This window comes from Etheostoma spectabile, chromosome 16 (genome assembly GCF_008692095.1).
Source record: "Etheostoma spectabile isolate EspeVRDwgs_2016 chromosome 16, UIUC_Espe_1.0, whole genome shotgun sequence".
Classification (NCBI taxonomy): domain Eukaryota; kingdom Metazoa; phylum Chordata; class Actinopteri; order Perciformes; family Percidae; genus Etheostoma; species Etheostoma spectabile.
In genome coordinates, this window is record NC_045748.1 from 28,366,353 (window position 1) to 28,387,064 (window position 20,712).

General features: G+C 46.2%; 2 protein-coding genes across 2 annotated transcripts in view; both read right to left on the reverse strand.

Moving 5' to 3' along the window:
• LOC116704587 (tenascin-like) overlaps positions 1 to 20,712 on the reverse strand; it is a 59,763-nt gene that overhangs the window by 10,155 nt on the left and 28,896 nt on the right. Inside the window, 7 exon segments of the mRNA XM_032540173.1 lie at positions 837 to 986; positions 2,535 to 2,654; positions 3,307 to 3,450; positions 5,374 to 5,496; positions 14,814 to 14,949; positions 14,952 to 15,082; positions 15,971 to 16,124. Coding sequence (XP_032396064.1) covers positions 837 to 986; positions 2,535 to 2,654; positions 3,307 to 3,450; positions 5,374 to 5,496; positions 14,814 to 14,949; positions 14,952 to 15,082; positions 15,971 to 16,124 — 958 coding nt within the window.
• On the reverse strand, positions 7,646 to 14,517 carry LOC116704588 (flocculation protein FLO11). The gene is made up of 2 exons (XM_032540174.1): positions 10,850 to 14,517; positions 7,646 to 7,744 (listed from the first exon to the last, which is right to left on the reverse strand). Exons 1-2 carry the CDS (start codon positions 13,878 to 13,880, stop codon positions 7,740 to 7,742), a joined length of 3,036 nt encoding a protein of 1,011 aa, XP_032396065.1. The 5' UTR covers positions 13,881 to 14,517; the 3' UTR covers positions 7,646 to 7,739.

Consider the following 20,712-nt stretch of genomic DNA (forward strand, 5'->3'; position numbering starts at 1 on the left):
TCTGTGGTGTGTGTGTGTGTGTGGGGTCTTTTTGTGTTTTGGGGGGTGTGTTTGGGGTGTGTGTGTTTCCTTTGTGTGTGTGTGTTTTGTGGGGTCTCTGGTGTGGGGTTTGTGTGGGGGGTGGGCAGTGTTTTCTGTGGGTTTATGTTATCTTCCCTGTGGGGTTTTTGTGTATTCCGTTGTGTGTATCTCTGTGGGTTTGTGGGGTTTGGGATCTCCGGGGGGGGGTGTATCCTGTTTTAAAATTTCTGTGTGTGTGTTGTGTGTGTGTGTGTTTTTGGGGTTGTCTGTGTGTTTGTGTGTTTGTCTCTGTGTATCTGTGTGTGTGGTTTTGTTGGGGTATATCTCTGTGGGTGTGTGGGGTGGCCTTTTGTGTGGTGTGTCTCGTGTAACTGTGTTTTTTCTTGGATCGGTTTTTTGTGTGTGTTTGTGTGGGCTCTGGGGTTTTGTATTTCCGTTTTGTGTGTGAAACTCGTGTGTATTCCCCTTTGTGTGTGTGTGGGGGTCTTGTGTTTTTGTGTTTCTCTGGGTAAACTGTGTGTGTGTGTGTGTGTGTGTGGGGGTGTGTCTCTGTGTGTGTGTATCTCCGTGTGTGTCTCTGTGTGTATATCTCTGTGTGTGTGTGTGTGTCTCTGTGTGTATATCTCTGTGTGTGTGTCTCTGTGTGTGTGTGTGTCTCTGTGTGTATATCTCTGTGTGTGTGTGTGTGTCTCCGTGTGTGTGTGTGTCTCTGTGTGTGTGTGTGTCTCCGTGTGTATATCTCTGTGTGTGTGTGCGTATCTCCGTGTGTGTGTGTGTCTCTGTGTGTATATCTCTGTGTGTGTGTGCGTGCTGACCCCCGGTGGTGGTGAAGCTGGTGGAGGCCCCTGGGCTCTCGCTGCCTCCCAGCAGGCTGCTGATGGTGACGGTGTAGCTGGTGGAGCCGTCCAGGCCGCCGAGCTGCTGCTCCGCCGCGTTCCCCGACACCGTGATCCTCAGCTCCGCGTCTGAACACACGGCAACAGTCACCGACGCAGTATCCACGACGACGCGTCAAAATGTGTAAAAATCACAGAGCCGGGGGAAAGTGAAAAACCCTTCGGAATATCTGAGATCGAAGTCGTACGTTATTTAAATTTACTACAAGAAAAAAAAAAAAAAACTTGAGTATTCTCTGATGTCATAAAGTTACAAATGTGACATGTCTTCCCTTTGCATCGCACGCGTCAAGGTCAAAGGGTAATAATAAATGCTGGGACATGGGGGGGGGGGGGGAGAGAGAGGACGGTGTCCAAACTACATGTCCTCTTGGACAATATCTTCCCCCCCCCCCCCCCACACTCCATGGCTTGCTGCTCATACACAGGAGCACTTCAGTGAAAGACTCATTCTCCCACAATGCACCAGAGAGCGCAAAACACACACACACACACAGACACACAGACACACACGCGCACACACAGACACACACACGCACGCACACACAGACAAACACACACACGCACGCACACACAGACACACACACACGCACGCACTAATTTATGGAATAAATAAGGAAATCGGAAAATTGTGGCAGGCAACAAGTCAAAATATAATGGAATATCATTATATCCAGTAGTCCAGTAAGGGGGCTTTCACATCTGGGACGTGGGTCGGATACGACAACACTTGACCCCCAAAGTCCAGTTGTGATATTAGCATGAACGTTAGCATTGCATATGGCAAGTCCGAAAATCCGCAAAGACCTCAGGCGCAAAAAATGGCCCCACTTCCGACACTAGGTGGCGCTATACCAGAAAAAACGCGTTTTGCCCTATAACTCCCAAACCGTACATCCGATATTAAAAAACCTTACATCCACGCGTTCCCTGGATCTAACTGAATCTCGTGATATAGGCCACGCCCACTTCCGCCCAGACTTTCATGCGTGAAAAATCGCGATTCATCGAAAACCTACTTTTTCAAACTCCTCCTAGACCGTGCAATGGATCTGCACGAAACCTGGCACATAGCATCTCCAGACCGACCTGACACAAAGTTTGCATAAAGATTATTTATAGAATAAGAATTGCGCGTGTTACGCGCAAACAAATTTGTGTAGCTAGCTATGAAAACACCAACTTTGCCATATCTCGACCAAAATAAATGCTATCGAAACCAAACTTTACAACATTACTTGCTATGACCCCCTGAGGCTCTGTAACAAATTTGAACATTGGCCACTAGGGGGCGCTACAAATACAAAAAAAGCTTATTTCTCATGAACCGCTAGTCCGAATTTTACAAAATTTGACGGATAGCATATAGGCCCACTCCCGGGGCGGTCCTCGCAGCGGGGTAGTGATTGGCGCGCTCCCCGGGTCGCCGGGGACGACTGGCGCGGCGAGGCTTGGACCCCGTTGAAACTGCGTGCAGTTCTAGTTCACTACACGGATCAGACAGGATCAGTGATGTTGACTTTGGCGTACAGTGTAACGGTCCTTTAATGTTTCCTTTGGCAGAGAAACCTAAAGTTGTGGTTGTTGTGCGTTTCGCGAGCGGAGGGCAGCTCTCACCTGTCCCGGAGCCGTAGACGATGGCGTATCTGTCGACGGCGGCCAGCGCCGGTCGCCACAGCAACAAGGCCTTGGTGTCTGAGACGTTCACGGCCCGGAGGTCTGTAGGGGGGTCGGGGACTGGGAAGGACGCAAAGATAGTGATAACAGTGTTTGTTTCAGTGTTTTTGCATCGAAGAAAGGGTAAAAAAAAGTCGTTTAAAACTACAACTAAATGATGATACAAGGTCAGAGATAAAAAAGGCCAAAACATTCGAGTCATTCGAGTCATTTGAGTCTTTGGTCATTTGAGTCTTTCGAGTCATTGGTCATTTGAGTCATTTGAGTCATTTGAGTCATTGGTCATTTGAGTCTTTGGTCATTTGAGTCTTTCGAGTCATTGGTCATTTGAGTCATTTGAGTCATTTGAGTCATTTGAGTCTTTCGAGTCATCGCTCATTTGAGTCATTGGTCACTTGAGTCTTTCGAGTCATTGGTCTTTTGAGTCATTCCAGTCATTTGAGTCATTGGTCATTCGAGTCATCGGTCATTCGAGTCATTTGAGTCATTCGAGTCATTGGTCATTCGAGTCATTGGTCATTCGAGTCTTTCGAGTCATTGGTCATTCGAGTCATTGGTCATTCGAGTCTTTCGAGTCATTGGTCATTTGAGTCATCGGTCATTCGAGTCCTTGCTCAAGTTGGAACGGCTTCCAAACGCCCAGTCCTCATTGGGTTCAACACCATCTCAGCTAAGATCCATCAAAAAACAGAGGGAAACCCGCAGTACTCACGCGTCATAACAGAGTCTTTGATTGGATCACTCTCGTCCAATCCGAGGATGGAGATGATGCTGACCTCGTAGGAAGAACCAGGCGAGAGCTGTGATAGGCCGAGGGTGGAGTCGCCCGAGTCCACGGTCACCGACACCGGCTCACCTGCACAGACACACAAAAGGAGATGAAAAACAACCTCATTTATAGGAAATTATACCTCATGTTTGAGTTAGAAAAGCAGAAATTAGGAATTATTGAGACTAAAATTAAAGGAATGGATGTTGATGGATAATCACAGACTGGAATATGTCAACTTTTACTCAATACTATTTCAACAACACTTCAATTTGTTTTACAATGCTATAAAATAGAATAAGACCCAAAATAATGAAAGTAGAGATTTGTACTTGGCAAAGAGCGTTGGAATCAATCATGTTATTTTGGGGAATTAAAAAGAACATTGATATAGGACAACATGAGGACAACATGAGGACAACATGGGGACAACATGAGGACAACATGAGGACAACATGAAGACAACATGAGGACAACATGAGGACAACATGAAGACAACATGAGGGCAACATGAGGACAACATGAAGACAACATGAAGACAACATGAGGTTAACATGAGGACAACATGAAGACAACATGAGGGCAACATGAAGTCAACATGAGGACAACATGAGGACAACATGAGGACAACATGAGGACAACATGAGGACAACATGAAGACAACATGAGGGCAACATGAGGACAACATGAAGACAACATGAAGACAACATGAGGTTAACATGAGGACAACGTGAAGACAACATGAGGGCAACATGAAGACAACATGAGGGCAACATGAAGACAACATGAAGACAACATGAGGGCAACATGAAGACAACATGAGGGCAACATGAAGACAACATGAAGACAACATGAGGACAACATGAAGACAACATTAAGACAACATGAAGTTAACATGAGGGCAACATGAGGACAACATGAAAACAACATGAGGACAACATGAAGACAACATGGGGAAAACATGGGGACAACATGAGGACATCATGAGGGCAACATGGGACAACATGAGGACTGCATGAGGGCAACATGAAGACAACATGAGGGCAACATGAGGACAACATGAAGACAACATGAAGACAACATGAGGACAACATGAGGACAACATGAGGACAACATGAGGGCAACATGAAGACAACATGAGGGCAACATGAAGACAACATGAAGACAACATGAGGACAACATGAGGACAACATGAGGACAACATGAGGGCAACATGAAGACAACATGAGGGCAACATGAAGACAACATGAAGACAACATGAGGACAACATGAAGACAACACGAAGGCAACATGAGAGCAACATGAGGACAACATGAAAACAACATGAGGACAACATGAAGACAACATGGGGACAACATGGGGACAACATGGGGACAACATGAGGACAGCATGAGGGCAACATGAAGACAACATGAGGGCAACATGGGGACAACATGAGGACAACATGAGGGCAACATGGGACAACATGAGGACAGCATGAGGGCAACATGAAGACAACATGAGGGCAACATGGGGACAACATGAGGACAACATGAGGGCAACATGAGGACAACATGAAGACAACATGAGGTCAACATGAAGACAACATGAAGACAACATGAGGACAACATGAGGACAACATGAGGGTAACATGAGGACAACATGAGGACAACATGAGGACAACATGGGACAACATGAGGGCAACATGAGGACAACATGAGGACAACATGAGTACAACATGAGTACAACATGAGGACAGCATGAGGACAGCATGAGGACAACATGAGGACAACATGAGGGCAACATGAGGACAACATGAGGACAACATGAGGACAGCATGAGGACAGCATGAGGACAACATGGGGATAACATGAGGGCAACATGAGGGTAACATGAGGACAACATGAGGACAACATGAGGGCAACATGAGGGCAACATGAGGGCAACATGAGGACAAGATGAGGACAACATGGGGACAACATGAGGACAACATGAGGACAACATGAGGACAACATGGCTGTGAGTTCTCACCTTCGTCTGCGTGGGTGTAGGTGACCTTAAAACCACTGATGGGGGTCTTGGGTTTGGTCCACGACACCGTCAGAGAGTTGTCCGTCACCGCGCTGAAGGCGATGTCGGTCGGAGGCTCCGGGCCTGAACGGTACGGGGAATACCGTGAGACAGGTGGACGGAAGCGAGGGACGGGAAGGACGGAAGGAAATGAACAAGGGCAAAAGTACAATAGGACGAAAACAAGGTGAAACAAAAGGAAAGAGACGTAGGAAAGAAGCTAGAAGGAATAACTCTGGACAGATAGTTCAGTGAAAAGAAAAGCAAAGTAGCCACTTTAAGAGTGAAAACAGTGTTCACATGACATTCATCCACACATCTGCTATTAGTGCTCAGGTGAGTTTATGTGTGTATATATGTACAGTGCAAACATATATACAGTATACAAGTCATATACAGCTGACAGTAATTCATTACATAACAATCGAACGCAGACGATGGATCCTGGACAGCAGCGAAGGAAAGAAGGACGACAGTTAGCCGGTTGCTCAAACCTGAAAATAAAAAAGCGTGGTGGCAAGAGTGAAGGATGTCAAAACAAAAGGAAGGAAAGTTTCACTGGACGAAGGAAAAACAAACACATTCAGATACTGATCGACACAGAAGATTTGAGGTGTTGGGAATCTACTTTGTGGCAATATTTGTGAATGATGTTCCAGGTAAAAACTACAAGAAGGGCTGAAATACATCCCTCTGTTACTATCTTAAAGGTCCCATATTGTGCTCATTTTCAGGTCATTCTCTTATTTGGGGTTTTCTACTAGAACGGGAGGCGTCAAACTCAAATTCTTTAAGAGCCTCACTGGAAACAGAGAATCACATCGAAGGGGAGACGTGTAGTTCACCCACATGCTTTGAGTTCATCGTAACAGTCAAATATGCCAAGAATGTTGGAAAAACTGACAAAAACGTTGAAAAAGTAGCACCAGAAATGTCAGAAAAAGCGTTAAACTTTTTGTAAAAGAGGGTCAAAAGTTTCAAAAACAACCCCGCCTTTACTCAAAATCCCCAAAACATCTAAAAAAGCATCAATTACGTAAAACAAAACCCAAAAATGCCAGTAAATAGCTCAAAAATGTTGAAAAAAGCACCAAGACTGTCGGAAAAGCGACAAAAACTAGGTGGGAAAACGTTTATTGTGAACCTAAAGTGATATGCGGGCGGGGGGGGGCTGGATTTGGCCAGCGGGCCTCGAGTTTGACACGAGTACTAGAACATTGGTGCATGATCAAATGTTCAATAAACTCATCATTATTCCCAATCTGTCTGTCTGAATCTGTATTCACCCTCCGTCTGTAACGCTGTGTTTTTAGCGCCTGTCTCTTTAAGTTCCCCTTCGGAAAAAGCCCTGCTTTGATTGGTCAGTGTTTCTAGGTTCTAGGCATCTGCACCAGACCCCAACCCCCCCCCGAACGTGTGCAGGGCTTTAACGCAATTCGAACATAGCGGCCAAATGGTGGTGTTGCAACGTCATGTGGAAAATAGGTTAAATTCAAGCTGTTGCTAAATGAGTAGCTACAAAGCTAATTACGACTCTCACAACTCCAGTGAAGATCTCTTTGCAGACCTCTTCTGAAGAGTCTGTCATGTTTTTTACATCCTCCGTGTCCTCCTTGGCTACTAGCAACTGCGTGGAGGAGGGGTGAGGGTGGGATTAGATTTGGGGGTGCGTGATGACGGAAGGCTTGCATCGCGTGGATGCGCTGACAGTGTTGTTGTCATTACAACTGCTAGAAACTAGGCACTGTAGCTTTAAGTCTGACATGGACATTTACGAAGTATTTCGCTGCTTGAACAAACAACATCTGGACGCGTTTTTCGTGAGAGGACAATGTCGCTACACTGGAAGAATTTGGCTCAGTCAATGTTAACGACGCTGTAGCGACACTTTCTGCTTATATACAGTATAGTTGTGACATCACAAGCGTACCGCGGTCCTGACGGCTCGTTGAAACCTGCGGTTTCTGAATGTGGGCTGTGTACATTTCTTTGTGGATTGAGCATGTTGATCCTTTCGCAGTATTTACACAGCACTTTGACCTGCTTTATAATAAAAGAAGACAAGTAAATCTTACTTTTTACAATATGGGACCTTTAAAAAATGTGCTACATTTACACGGTTGCATGACAAAAAAGAACTAGACTCTTCTTTGTAAAACAATCTGATCTGATTAAAATCTCTACATATACAGTGAGTTACTTTTCTTTTCATAGGATTAAAACTTGAATGCAAGAGGTGAAGACAGACCAAAGGTGCGGAGACCAGCCGTGGTCTTACCCGGGTTTGGGTGAGAGGTGAGGGGGTGTCAGTGAAGATGGCTGTTAGCTTACCCTAAACGAGAGAGAACCAGAGCAGCAGTGAATGAACTGTGTTATGTTGTTACGGGTGAACTCTCACTTGATGTCAACTCAGGTTAAAACCTGTCCCTAAAGAGACGCCGGGTATAGTTCCCAGTTTTCTGCCATTCTGCAGTCCCGGAAGTAATTTATCAATGAGTGAGAACATGCACACATTATTCCAAATATGACCAAATTCCCAATTTGACACAGGTGATGTAAACAGCATATTTTGTTTGGATATCCCGAATAAGGCTTTTTTCCGGGTATAGCATTTTCCAAGTAAGACACGCTATTATTATATATTATATATGATATATTATACATATTTTTAGAAGCATTCTTTGGACATGTGTACTCCACATTCAGAATCTGCGTCTCAATCTGATGTCTTGTATAAATGTCTTGTATAAATGTCCTTGTCCTTATGGTCACTTAAAGAACATATCAAGGGTTAAAGGACTTATGTGTCAACAGGACTTGGAAAAACTGGTCCATGCTTTCATCTTCAGTAGACTTGACTACTGTAACGGGGTCTTTACAGGTCTCCCTAAAAAATCAATCAGACAGCTGCAGCTGATTCAGAACGCCGCTGCTCGAGTCCTCACTAAGACCAAGAGACTGGATCACATCACTCCAGTTCTGAAGTCTTTACACTGGCTTCCTGTGTCTCAAAGAATTGATTTCAAAGTACTCTTGCTAGTTTATAAATCCCTTAACGGTTTAGGTCCAAAATATATTGCTGATCTGCTACTACACTATGAACCACCCAGACCTCTCAGTCATCGGAAGTCTGACAGCGTCATACTACTACACTACATTGACCACCCAGACCTCTCAGGTCATCTGGACAGGTCTGCTTTCTGTCCCCAGAGTCAGAACTAAACAGGGTGAAGCAGCTTTCAGTTTCTATGCTCCTCATATCTGGAATAAACTCCCAGAAACCTGTAGATCCGCTGCTACTCTCAGTTCTTTAAATCAAGCTGAAGACCTTTCTTTTTGATGCTGCCTTTCTTAAATTAATGCTCATTTCTTTCTTATGCTGCACTGTAACTTTTATTCTTGTGTTTTATGTGTCCTAATGTTTCTATTTGTTTTTAACTGTCTTTCATGTGTCTTATTGATTTTTAATGCTTATGACTTTTAACTGTTTGTACTTGTGTTTTATCTGTTTTAATGATTTTGTGTAAAGCACTTTGAATTGCCCTGTTGCTGAAATGTGCTCTACAGATAAAGCTGCCTTGCCTTGCCTTGCCTATGTAACTGTATTGTTGTTTTCCGTTGTTGAAATCTATTTTTCTATATCCATGTCTTGTATCAATGTCTGTCCTGACGTTCTGTAACCAAGTTTTTTTTTGTTTCTGCAGAACAGGAACCTGCTGAAAACCAGTTTTTAAACTGAGTCAGGCCCGTTTTTATTTTGCAATGTAATGTTACTTTTTCTAACTTTCCTGTATAATAAATACATGAAAGTGAAAATGGAAATCAGGCTTTTTACTGCAGTTTGTGACATTTTACGGCCTGTTGAGTTATTAAGGATACCTCGTAACTTCTGGGCAAGTCCCGCCCTACGAAGCAGTTCGATTGGTTGGGGTTTGGCATTGACCTTAGGGTAGCCGATTGGTCGGGGGATAGGACCTGAACAAATCGGGTTACGTTACCTCGCATAAGCACGGACGACTGGCCAATAGTAGTGTGTGACGGCTACTGAAGGGCGGGACTTGCCTAGATTTTGGGAAGCGTGGGTTCCCTAATAACATCTTGCTATGGTTGTTGAACACAAACCAACCAGCCAGGCAACAGATTGCCAGGCTGTGGTAGAGATGCACGGCCAAAAGAAGAGCCCGCATCTCTGGTCGGAAGCTTGTATTTGCCTTTATAAAACAGCTGCACACTATTCTTTTGATTAAAAAAATAACTACGTCATCAAAGTAACTAAAAGATGTCTTCAGCTTAATACATTTAACTTACTGCAGCTAGCACTGACTCACATGCAATGTGTAGAATTTACTGAGGTAAAGGATCGGCGTAAGGTCATCGGGGTGGCTGCCTATTCCCAATAAGTTAAAAAAAAATTACACATATCGGCTCCAATTCCGATCGGGACATCCCTACTTTTACACATTACGAAAGACGTGGATATCAACAGGTTTTTGGATATGCACAAACATCGCAATGCCGACATTTTCAAAAAGATGGTTGAATGAATGAAATGGGGAGACTGTGTCTGCACGGTCCAATAAGGCCACTACCGCTGGAAAACTTTGGAAAAAATCATGTTTTGCTGGGCGGGATATGTAAACAGGAAAATTAGGGAATATTCACTTTCATTAGCCGTGTAACCAGCTCAGTCCGAATTTCAGTTTTTCGGAATAAGAGCCAAAAACGAAATATTATGTGCATGTAAACGTAGTCAATGCAGCTTGTAGTCATTTGTGCGTTTGCTGCCGACATTTTGTTAGCAAGCTAACAAAGTTAGCCAACATTAGCAACATGTGCTAACGTTAACCAGCAACTACAAGCCACAACGAGCTAGCTAGTGCGCGAGTTAGCTAGCCAACAACGTGACGAACTGTGAACGCACATCTGAGGTTTGACATCAAATAACAGTGTTTTATATGGATGAGAGAGTCTTGAGAATTATCATAATGCTCTATCATGAATATTGCCATTTATATAATACATATTCATGGAAGCTGACGACAGAGGGCACAAACAGACAATTAACACAAAACAACAATTTGAACATTAGGATCCACTGAAAAACAAAACAGGTTACGTCATTACTGGACGGGGATTAAATAAGAAATACTGTAAATGGAGAGCTTACAGTTTTCAAGAAAACTTCTTGAAATGAACATGGAGGAAGCATTTAGTTGGTGCGCAAACATTTACAGTCACACGTAACACAATTAGTTGACAAATTAATTCTAAAAACGCGTGGTAAAGACATGAGATGTGGGCCTGAGCAGTTTTTTATTCGAAGCTGATGGTGCGAGTTGAAAGAAGCAAGTTCTCTGCAGAGGACTTCAACATTGACAGGAATGCATTGATTGTGCAGGAGTGATTAATGTTGTTTTACTGTTACAATGGCCGGTACCTGTACTGATGACAAGCTTGTGCAGTCTGGACAGAAGACCGGGACCCTTTCCCAGCAGGGTCACGGTGTACTCGGTCTGAGGAGGCAGGTTCTCAAACTGGAACGAGCGAGCTGAACCAGACAGAACTTTTTTGAAGGTGTTGTCACTTCCTGCCACGGATTTGGCTGTTGTGCCGCTTTGGATCCTCGGAACTGGCATAGAGACGCTTTCAGGTACTTGGTTTTCATGTTCACTGCTTCCATTTTCTGAATGAGTTTCTTTGGTTGGTTGTTTCGTAACTTCTACCTCTTCAATGCCACCATCTTTCCTTAAATCTTCTTGTTCTTCTTCCTGATCTTTTGCCTCTTTCCTTGAGTCTTCGTGTTCTTCTTCCTGATCTTTTGCCTCCTTCCTTGAGTCTTCCTGATCTTCGTGATCTTTCTTGCTGTCCTGCGTTGGGCCTTCTTCTTTCCCAATGTCTTTGCTTGTCACAACAAAGTTTTTGTACTTGTTTTCAGGTGAGTCCCATACGAGTGTGAATCCATCTGATGTTCGGTTTGTGACTCCCACATAGTCCAGAGGTTCCCTTGTGACTACCGAAGAAGGAACATCTGATCCCGTCTGAAGTTCGGAATCAATACTCTCAGTTTTACTCTCAAACAACCTTTTTGCTATATTACTGGTTTTGTCCTCTGTCCTTTTGCTCCCACCGTTGTGGTGTCTTATCTGGGTGGGACTCTGTGCGGTCATACGTCTTGTTGGTGTAGGTGGTTGTCTCTTTGGAGGTTTGACTGATCTTGGGTCTCCATGTCTTGAATCAGATGTTTGTTTGAGAGTTGGTCTACCTCGAATTGTAGCTCCGGGATTTTTGCCAGTATTGACTCCATCTTTATGGGTGTCAGAGTCAGAGTTTGAATCCAGGGTGCTGGTTTCTTCTTCCCCAGATCTGGTAGTTTGGATTGGGGCACTGTCCCCCTCTACTAATTTGTTAGTCTGTGGTCTGACGGCAGTGTCTTCGCCTCCTGATTGTCTAATTTGGACTCCTTGAGTAGGCATGGGGGCATCCTGCCCTCCTGATTGGTCATCTGGGATTTCAATGGCACTATCCTTTTCTAAATGGCTAATTTGACTTCCAACAGTAATGCCTCCAGTTTGCTTCCTGGCTGGGAAAGGCTTGCGCACGGGACCCCTATGTGGATGTTGAGGTGGTCTTAGGTTTGTCCGGGTGTTGTTTTGGGAACGTCCATCAGACAGCTGCGACCGACGGAAGTAAGTCCCCTTTGACCCAATAACTTTGGTGGTTGGACGATGGGTGGAAAACGCTTCACTTCTTCTGAGGGTCTGGTTGAACTCTGTGGACATGGTTGTCCCAACTCTGTCTTCAGTGTCCCCTTCTTTTGGCGTGGTACCTTCAGCTGAATGGGATTCTTTGGCAACAGAAAATAAAGTGGCTGGCGATTCAGTGGAAGATACGTGCTCTCTCCTTGTTCCTGATAGAGGATTCAAAGGTCGAAAAGGGGGAGGCAGCTGCCTCAAATTTGGACGGGTCTTGTTCTGTAGTGGTCCAAAGTTTTGGCGACGCACGTATCCAGGAAGACGGCGAACTGGGACTCGTCCTCTTTCTGTCGGCATCTTTTCCTGGTTTTGTTTAACTCCAGAGGATGAGGGTTTAGTTGCGACATCTTCGTCCCCACTCGTATTCCTCAAGGATGCGTTTACATCAACTGAGGAAGAATCCTCTAAATTAGATGAAGACGGTGAAGACGACAATTCATTTGCAGATGCAGGACTGGTTTCCGTCTCTCTTCTAGGGATGAGGTTCAAACGAGGAGTCGAATGGTGAGGAAGTCTCAAATTTAGACGGGTTCTGTTCTGAAATAGTCCAACGTTTGGACGCGGGCGACGTACGTATCCGTGTTTCAACGGCGTGCGCTGGAAAAGATGTACGCCACCTTTTTCTGTTAGTTTTATGTCCTCAGGTGATTTAACGTCAGTTGCAATTTGGCTGTTTTCGACATCTGGTTCATTGCTTCCAACTGAACCTGATTTATCTGAGCTGGAAAGGGATGATGATGATGATGGAGGGGACGGTAAAGAAGAGGGTGACGCCATTGACAATGTTAGAGATGATGATGATGATGGAGCAAGTGAAGGCAATGCTAAAGAAGATGGGGATGATGGCACTGAGGAGGATGCTGGTGTAGCTGATGAACGTGAGGGTGATTGTAAGGTTGATGATGAGGATGATGAAGATGACCACGAAAAGGATGGTGGCAATGGCCTGAGTCCACTTATAATCTGCTTCCTCACTGTTTCTGCATCAAGAGAAAGGTTTGATGGTTCGGACAGGTGAACAGAAAACGTCTTGATGTTCAAACCGTCGAAAGTGTCCTTCAGTAGTTTGTGCAAAGGACCTGGTGTGTAATCGAGGTCCGTCTCTGCAGACAAGGGTTTCAAATCATTAGCTTCGGAGGAGCCTTGATCTGAACCCGCTGTCTTTCTTACCAGCTCTGTGCCATCCCCTTTACAACCGCTGCCTCGGCCCGGATGGGGTAACCTGATGTGCGTCACTTTAACTTTATTCATACATTTCTTCTCTTGGCTTTGAACAGTCCCAGTTGGACCTGGAGACACTGGAGCAGTGTTGTTTTCTTGGCCCGCCGTGCCAACATCTGGTTGCTTTTTGGAGTGGACGCCAACGCTCGGTTCCTCCGAGCTGCGTTGTCTGTTTGTGTCTGAATCAGTCCCAGACGTTGCAGACAGAGCTGGATTCTCATCTGGCCTCCTCTTGGTGCTTGATGCGTCTACACTTGGATCTCTCTCGTGCAAAGCTGTTGTCCTGCCTTCGCTGGTGGGGACACCTGGTTTAGGTTTTTCTGGTAATATTTGCTCTTTCTTCTTCTGCCCCACTGGGGACTTTCTCAAAGATCCTTGGCCAACGTTTCGCCACCCAGGCACAACTCTGGTTGTGTTGAACCGCAAAGGGCCCTTTGGTTTCCTGTACAACGTGGGCCTTTCAGCAACTTTGAGCTTGGTGCCATTCACCGGCATCTTTCTGCTGAACAGAGGTTTAGTTCTTGCGGTCACGGAGGTTGTGGAGTGTCTGTTCGGTCCATCGGACTCGCTCCCATCCTCCCTCCTCCTCTGTTGGTCAAAGACTTCAAGAGATGGGTTCAATCCTGGTCTCCATCGCTAATATCTTGTCCAGGTGCTAGTGTGACCTGCGTGGTTAAAGATGCCATGGTAACCCTTGGTAGCGTCTGCCCTAAGGATGTGACGGGAGTAAGCATTTGGATTCAATAGTTTAATGCTGTTGTTAATAATCCAGATGAGCTCACGGCTACTAAAAGGAAGAAAAGCAGTTTTAATAATCACTGTGATACTTTTCTTATCAGGAAACCTGATAAACAGCAGATTGTTGGTTATTAGGCAAGAACAAACAAACAACTCGGGCCAGTGGGATCCGTGTAGAGCCTGCAAGGAAGAAATTGAAATATAATGAATGTTAAGCCTGGACCGAGGAATTTGGCATCAAGTTTGTGTCGCTGTTGAGAGAGAATCATCATGACAGAGGAGCAGTTTAAGGTGTATTTTCTTCTGAAACCCATTATTTTTGCTCCTGCAGGTTTGAGGTCCCACTTCACATCATCAACTCCTGCGGGGACCTTTCTCTGCAGAGTAAAGGGTTTTAAACGATGTGTTTTACTGAATGATGAGGTGTCGGGACACAGCTGGAGCAAGGCAGTTCCCCCCCGAATACAATCTGGAAGAGAAACATTACATGCAAGGCCAAAGTCTCCGTGAACGTAGCCTGTTTTGGAGATGATTTTGCACATGTTGTTCTTTGTTTTTCTTATTTAATTTTTTTTTTACAAATGAAGACCAAAACCTATGACATGTCAGTCTGTCTCTCAACACTTTCTGACTTCCTAGGAGAAGATTTCATTGACCTCCATGGTTCAGGTGAACCTGGTCCCTACTCACCTGGAGTAGCCCGAGTGGTTGCCGGTTCGCTCTGACTCGCGCCCTTCTCCGCCACCAGGGCGATGTCGTACACACGCCCCGCCACCAGCTGCTGGATGTGGGCGGAGTCTCGGCCGGCCGGCACCGTCATCTCCTGACTCTCCCCTGGTCCGTCTTGGGCGCGACGGTCAAACGGTACCGGTCGATCTCACCCTGGGACGGCTCCCATTGGACCACCGCGGACGTCGAGGTCGTCTTGACGACTCGAAGGTTGGTGGGACCAGAGATGACTGGAGAAGAAGATGAAGAAGAAGAATTTGAAGTTTTTACGGTCTCTATTATGCCCGTTAGGCCTTGTGTTGTGTTCCCAAAAATAAACACTTTTGTTGATGCTTTTAATCGATGTTTTTAACTTTTTCTTATGTATTTGTCCCATTTTTCAACCCTTTTTACTCTTTTTTTTCCCCAATGTTTGTCACTTTGTTTGACGTTTTGCATAACATTAACGTATTAACTTTAACTTAAAAAAGTGTAAAAAAAAAGAGAAAAATGTCAAAAGTGACTAAAATGTGAAAAGATGTCAAAAAAGTAACAAAAATGAAAGAATAAAAGTGACAAATGTAAAAAAAATTTTTTTTAAAAGCTTTAAAAATTTGGGGAAAAAAACACAAAAACTTAAAAATGCTCAGAAAAAGTCGACAAACATTGAAAAAGTGTCAAATCTAAAAAGACAATTTAAAAAAGCTTTAAAAATGTTGCCAAAAAACCCCAAAAACTTCAACATGCTCAGAAAAAGTCGACAAACGTAAAAAAACAAAAACAAAAAAAAGTTTAAAATTTGGGGGGAAAAAACACAAACACTTCAAAATGCTCAGAAAAAGTCGACAAACGTAAAAAAAAAAAAAAAAACGTTTAAAACTTTGGAGAAAAAACCCACGAAAACTTCAAAATGCTCAGAAAAAGTCAACAAATGTAAAAAAAAAAAAAAAAAAAAAACTTTAAAATTTTGGAAAAAGAATTCAAAATGCTCAGAAAAAGTCGACAACTTAAAAAAAAAAAATGCTATACGTATGTATACATACACATATATAAGATAAGAAGGGTTGAAACTATTTTTTAGGTCTGCTATACGTGTGACTGTTTACGTCATAAAGGACAGATACATGTGGACCACTCACGGGTGCTGAACTCGGCGGAGGTCTCGGCGCCCCTCTTGCCGCCGACCTCCCCGGTGACGCTGGCGGTGTAATCCTGACCGGCTGCCAGGCCCGTCTGGGTGTAGCGGGTCAGGCCGCCCTCCACCTGCACGCGTGTCTGCTGGTCCCTCTCCTTCTGCTCCACCCACACAAACACAGATGAAAGAGGGTGGAGATCAGGGGACGAGGACGAAGAAGACTTCAAAGATCAAAGGATTTCAGATTCATTCAAACAGTGAAGACACCTTAAGGACCCAGTGAGCGACTCCGTACACACGGATGTCAAAACAAGAACATGCACGTTTGACTGCAGGAGGGGTCTCTGGGACCCCGTAGAACAAGATGAGGGGTAGTGGGAACAGGTTTGACTGCAGGAGGGGTCTTGGGACCCCTTAGGACGAGATGAGGGGTAGTGGGAACAGGTTTGACTGCAGGATGGGTCTCGGGACCCCTTAGGACGAGATGAGGGGTAGTGGGACTGCAGGAGGGGTCTCTGGGAACCTGGAGGACGAGATGAGGGGTAGTGGGTAAATTTTCAATGCAGGAGGGTCTCTGGGACCCGTAAGACGAGATGAGGGGGGAGTGGGACCCGCAGGAAGGGGTTTTGGGGCGGGTTTTGGATAGGATGAGGGGTAGTGGGAACACGTTTGACTGCAGGAGGGGTCTCTGGGACCCCGTAGGACAGGATGAGGGGTAGTGGGAGCACGTTCGAATGCAGGAGGGGTCTTTGGACCCCGTAGGATTAGATGAGGGGTAGTGGGACTGCAAGAGGGGTCTCTGGGACCCCATAGGACGAGATGAGGGGTAGTGGGACTGCAGGAGGGTTCTCTGGGACCCCATAGGTCGAGATGAGGGGTACTGGGACTGCAGGAGGGGTCTCTGGGACCGGGTAGGTCAGGATGAGGGGTATTAGGAAGGCGTTTGACTGCATGAGAGGTCTCAGGGACCCTGGGGGACAAGATGAGAGGTTGTGGGACTGCAGGAGGGGTCTCTGGGACCCTGGAGGACGAGATGAGGGGTAGTGGGTAAACGTTCAACTGCAGGAGGGGTCTCTGAGACCCCGTAAGACGAGATGAGGGGTAGTGGGACTGCAGGAAGGGTCTCTGGGACCGGGTAGGATAGGATGAGGGGTAGTGGGAACACGTTCGACTGCAGGAGGGGACTCGGGACCCCGTAGGACAGGATGAGGGGTAGTGGGAACACGTTCGAATGCAGGAGGGGACTCGGGACCCCGTAGGACAGGATGAGGGGTAGTGGGACTGCATGAAGGGCCAAACAACAACAACAAGTCAAATCCACTGAACTGGTCCCGTGGACCCAAAGGACATCACCAGGATTAAGAAAAGTCCTCTATAAATCAAGTTTATTGTTATTAACGCGCTTTTTTTAAGACTTACAGGCCTGTTTCTGGGCTTTTCTGCCGAATTAAAACCACGTTCTCTCTGCCGTCTAATTAGGAAACTAAATATTCTATAATTTGTTCTTGTATCTGAGGGTTTTCGCCGTGTTTTTGGACTCTGTCGTCATCCGTCAGCGTCGATTATTCCCTTCATTTCACTTCGGATCGTTTCCAGCTGCACAAAGTCCTCATTATTCAATTTATCTGTTGGAAAGCCTGAAACTTCCCGTGAATTAAAAGCTTACTCACCAGTCACCGAGCTGGCGTCTCTGATCAAAGGAGACCGTGTTGTGAAGCTAATGGAGCACAGCTGGTTGCCATGCTGGTTGCCATGCTGGTTGCCTAGCAATAGAGCCCTAAGAGGTCATCGAAGTGGATCAGCGTGTCAAAAAAACGCTTTTTTACCCATTTCCATATGAATGAGGGTGACATCATTAAAACTTACGCTCCAATAAAGTCACGATACGCTTTAAAACAAGGAGAAGCCCTGTGGCGTCTCGGCGGTGCGTTCAGGGACCGTGGGTCTTCTGAAACACAGAGCTTTAAAGCCAGGAAACAGGTGTTCGTGTCCCGGAAGAAGTTAAGGGGACAACACAAAACTGTCCCCCGGGAGACGTGTGTTCATGGCCTGGGTGCACGAGAAAATGAACCTAGTAACACATGGACCCCGGAGGACGAGATGAGGGGTCTCTGGGAACCCGGAGGACGAGATGAGGGGTCTCTGGGAACCTGGAGGACGAGATGAGGGTTTGTGGGAAGACGTTCGGCTGCAGGAGGGGTCTCTAGGACCCCGGAGGACGAGATGAGGGGTATCTGGGACCCCGTAAGACGAGATGAGGGGTCTCTGGGACACCATAGGACGAGATGAGGGGTCTCTGGGACCCAAAGGACGAGATGAGGGTTTGTGAGAACGCGTTCGGCTGCAGGACGGGTCTCTAGGACCCCGGAGGACGAGATGAGGGGTCTCTGGGACACCATAGGAGGAGATGAGGGGTCTCTGGGACCCAAAGGACGAGATGAGGGTTTGTGAGAACGCGTTCGGCTGCAGGAGGGGTCTCTAGGACCCCGGAGGACAAGATGAGGGGTCTCTGGGACACCATAGGAGGAGATGAGGGGTCTCTGGGACCCAAAGGACGAGATGAGGGTTTGTGGGAACGCGTTCGGCTGCAAGAGGGGTCTCTGGGACCCCGGAGGATGAGATGAGGGATATCTGGGACCCCGGAGGACGAGATGAGGGGGAGGGGTCTCTAGGACCCCGGAGGACGAGATGAGGGGTCTCTGGGACACCGTAGGATGAGATGAGGGGTCTCTGGGACCCCGGAGGATGAGATGAGGGGTATCTGGGACCGTGGAGGACAAGATGAGGGGTCTCTGGGACACCGTAGGATGAGATGAGGGGTCTCTTGACACCCCGGAGAACGAGATGAGGGGTCTCTAGGACCCCGGAGAACGAGATGAGGGGTCTCTAGGACCCCGGAGGACGAGATGAGGGGTCTCTGGGACCCCGTAGGACAAGATGAGGGGTCTCTAGGACCCCGGAGGACGAGATGAGGGGTCTCTGGGACCCCGTAGGATGAGATGAGGGATATCTGGGACCATGGAGGACGAGATGAGGGGTCTCTGGGACCCCGTATTTTGTTTTTTATACATAACCAAATATTCGTATTGGTCTTAAAAATCCTGTATCTCTGTGTCTGTCTGTTTGTGTGTGTCTGTCTCTCTCTCTTTGCATGTCTCTCTGTCTGTCTCTCTGCATGTCTGTCTCCCTGTCTGTCTGTCTCTCTGCATGTCTGTCTCCCTGTCTGTCTGTCTCTCTGCATGTCTGTCTCTCTGCCTGTCTGTCTCCCTGTCTGTCTGTCTCTCTGCATGTCTGTCTCTCTGCATGTCTGTCTCCCTGTCTGTCTGTCTCTCTGCATGTCTGTCTCCCTGTCTGTCTGTCTCTCTGCATGTCTGTCTCCCTGTCTGTCAACCAGAGGGCTAGAGACAGCCCTGCACAGGACAGCCCCCCCCCCCCGTCTTATATTTCTTAGGGTCCAATGACAGGAAAGGTACGGTCATGTTTAAAAAACCACATTTGTCAAATATTAAATGTCAAGTTATTTGACAACAATTAATATTGTAACCATTTATAACATATTTATAATATCTAATTAATATCTTAATATTTTAATATCTTAATATTTTAATATCTTAATATCTTAATATTTTCGGTTGGTGAACGTCGTTCTTTGAAGTTCCTGAACATAAAACAGTTGTCATCATCCAGATGTTCTCCTCTTTCCTTCTTTCCTTAATTTCTTCTCAGAGACTAATCTTCTCTCCATGCTGACGATCCCTCTCCATCAGCTTTTGTTTTATTTGTTCACTCCTCCCTCTCCTCTCTCTCTCTCCCCTCTTCTCTCTCTTCTCTTCTCCCCTCTCTCTCTCTCTCTCTCTCTCTCTCTATCCCTCTCTCTCTCTCTCTCCTCTCCTCCCTCTCTCTCCTCTCTCCTCTCCTCTCCCCTCTCTCTCTCTCTCTCTCTCTATCCTCTCTCTCTCTATCCCTCTCTCTCTCTCCCTCTATCCCTTCTTCTCTCTCTCTCTCTCTCCCTCTATCCCTCTCTCTCTCTCTCCCTCTATCCCTCTCTCTCTCTATCCTCCTCTCCTCTCTCTCCTCTATCCCTTCTCTCTCTCTCATCCTCTCTCTCTCTCTCCTCCCTCTATCCCTCTCCTCTCTCTCTCTCTCTCTCTCTCTTTCTCCCTCTCCCCCTCTCCATAGCTACGAGCTACGAACCACTACAGGGCGCACATCGATCCCGAGCTGGGGAGGGTGTGTAGTTTTTGTTTTGACGTGGAGACTCTGGCGCATCTGTTTGTTGGTTGTCCTCGGCTGACTGATGTGCTGGAGGTCACTAAAAGGTGGTTCAGGGTCTAGGGGAGGTCTTTTTCTTTGGAGTTGTTTTTTTGGTCCACGTTACACGAAGACTAAGAAAGCTGTTCACGTCCTGTTGAATTTTTGTTTGCCACGGCGAAACTGGCCATCTGGCTGTCCCGTAGAATATGGGGCAGGGGGGGGCAGTGTGGAGCCGGCACCAATGCTGAAGGCTTGGTCAGGGCCCGCTGAGGTTGAACACTCTTTACTACCAGCTGATGGACATTTGGGGGTTTTGGTAATGTGTGGCTGTAAAGGGGTGCTGTGCTCCGTGGGAGAGGGGGGGAGTTGGTGCTCAGGTTTTAAATGGAATGTCTTTTTTGTATTGTTGTAATTGTCTAGTGTGTTTTTTTGTCTGTTTTTGTGGTTATTTTGTAATCTGAAAATGGTCCAATAAAGGGACTTTAAACCTCA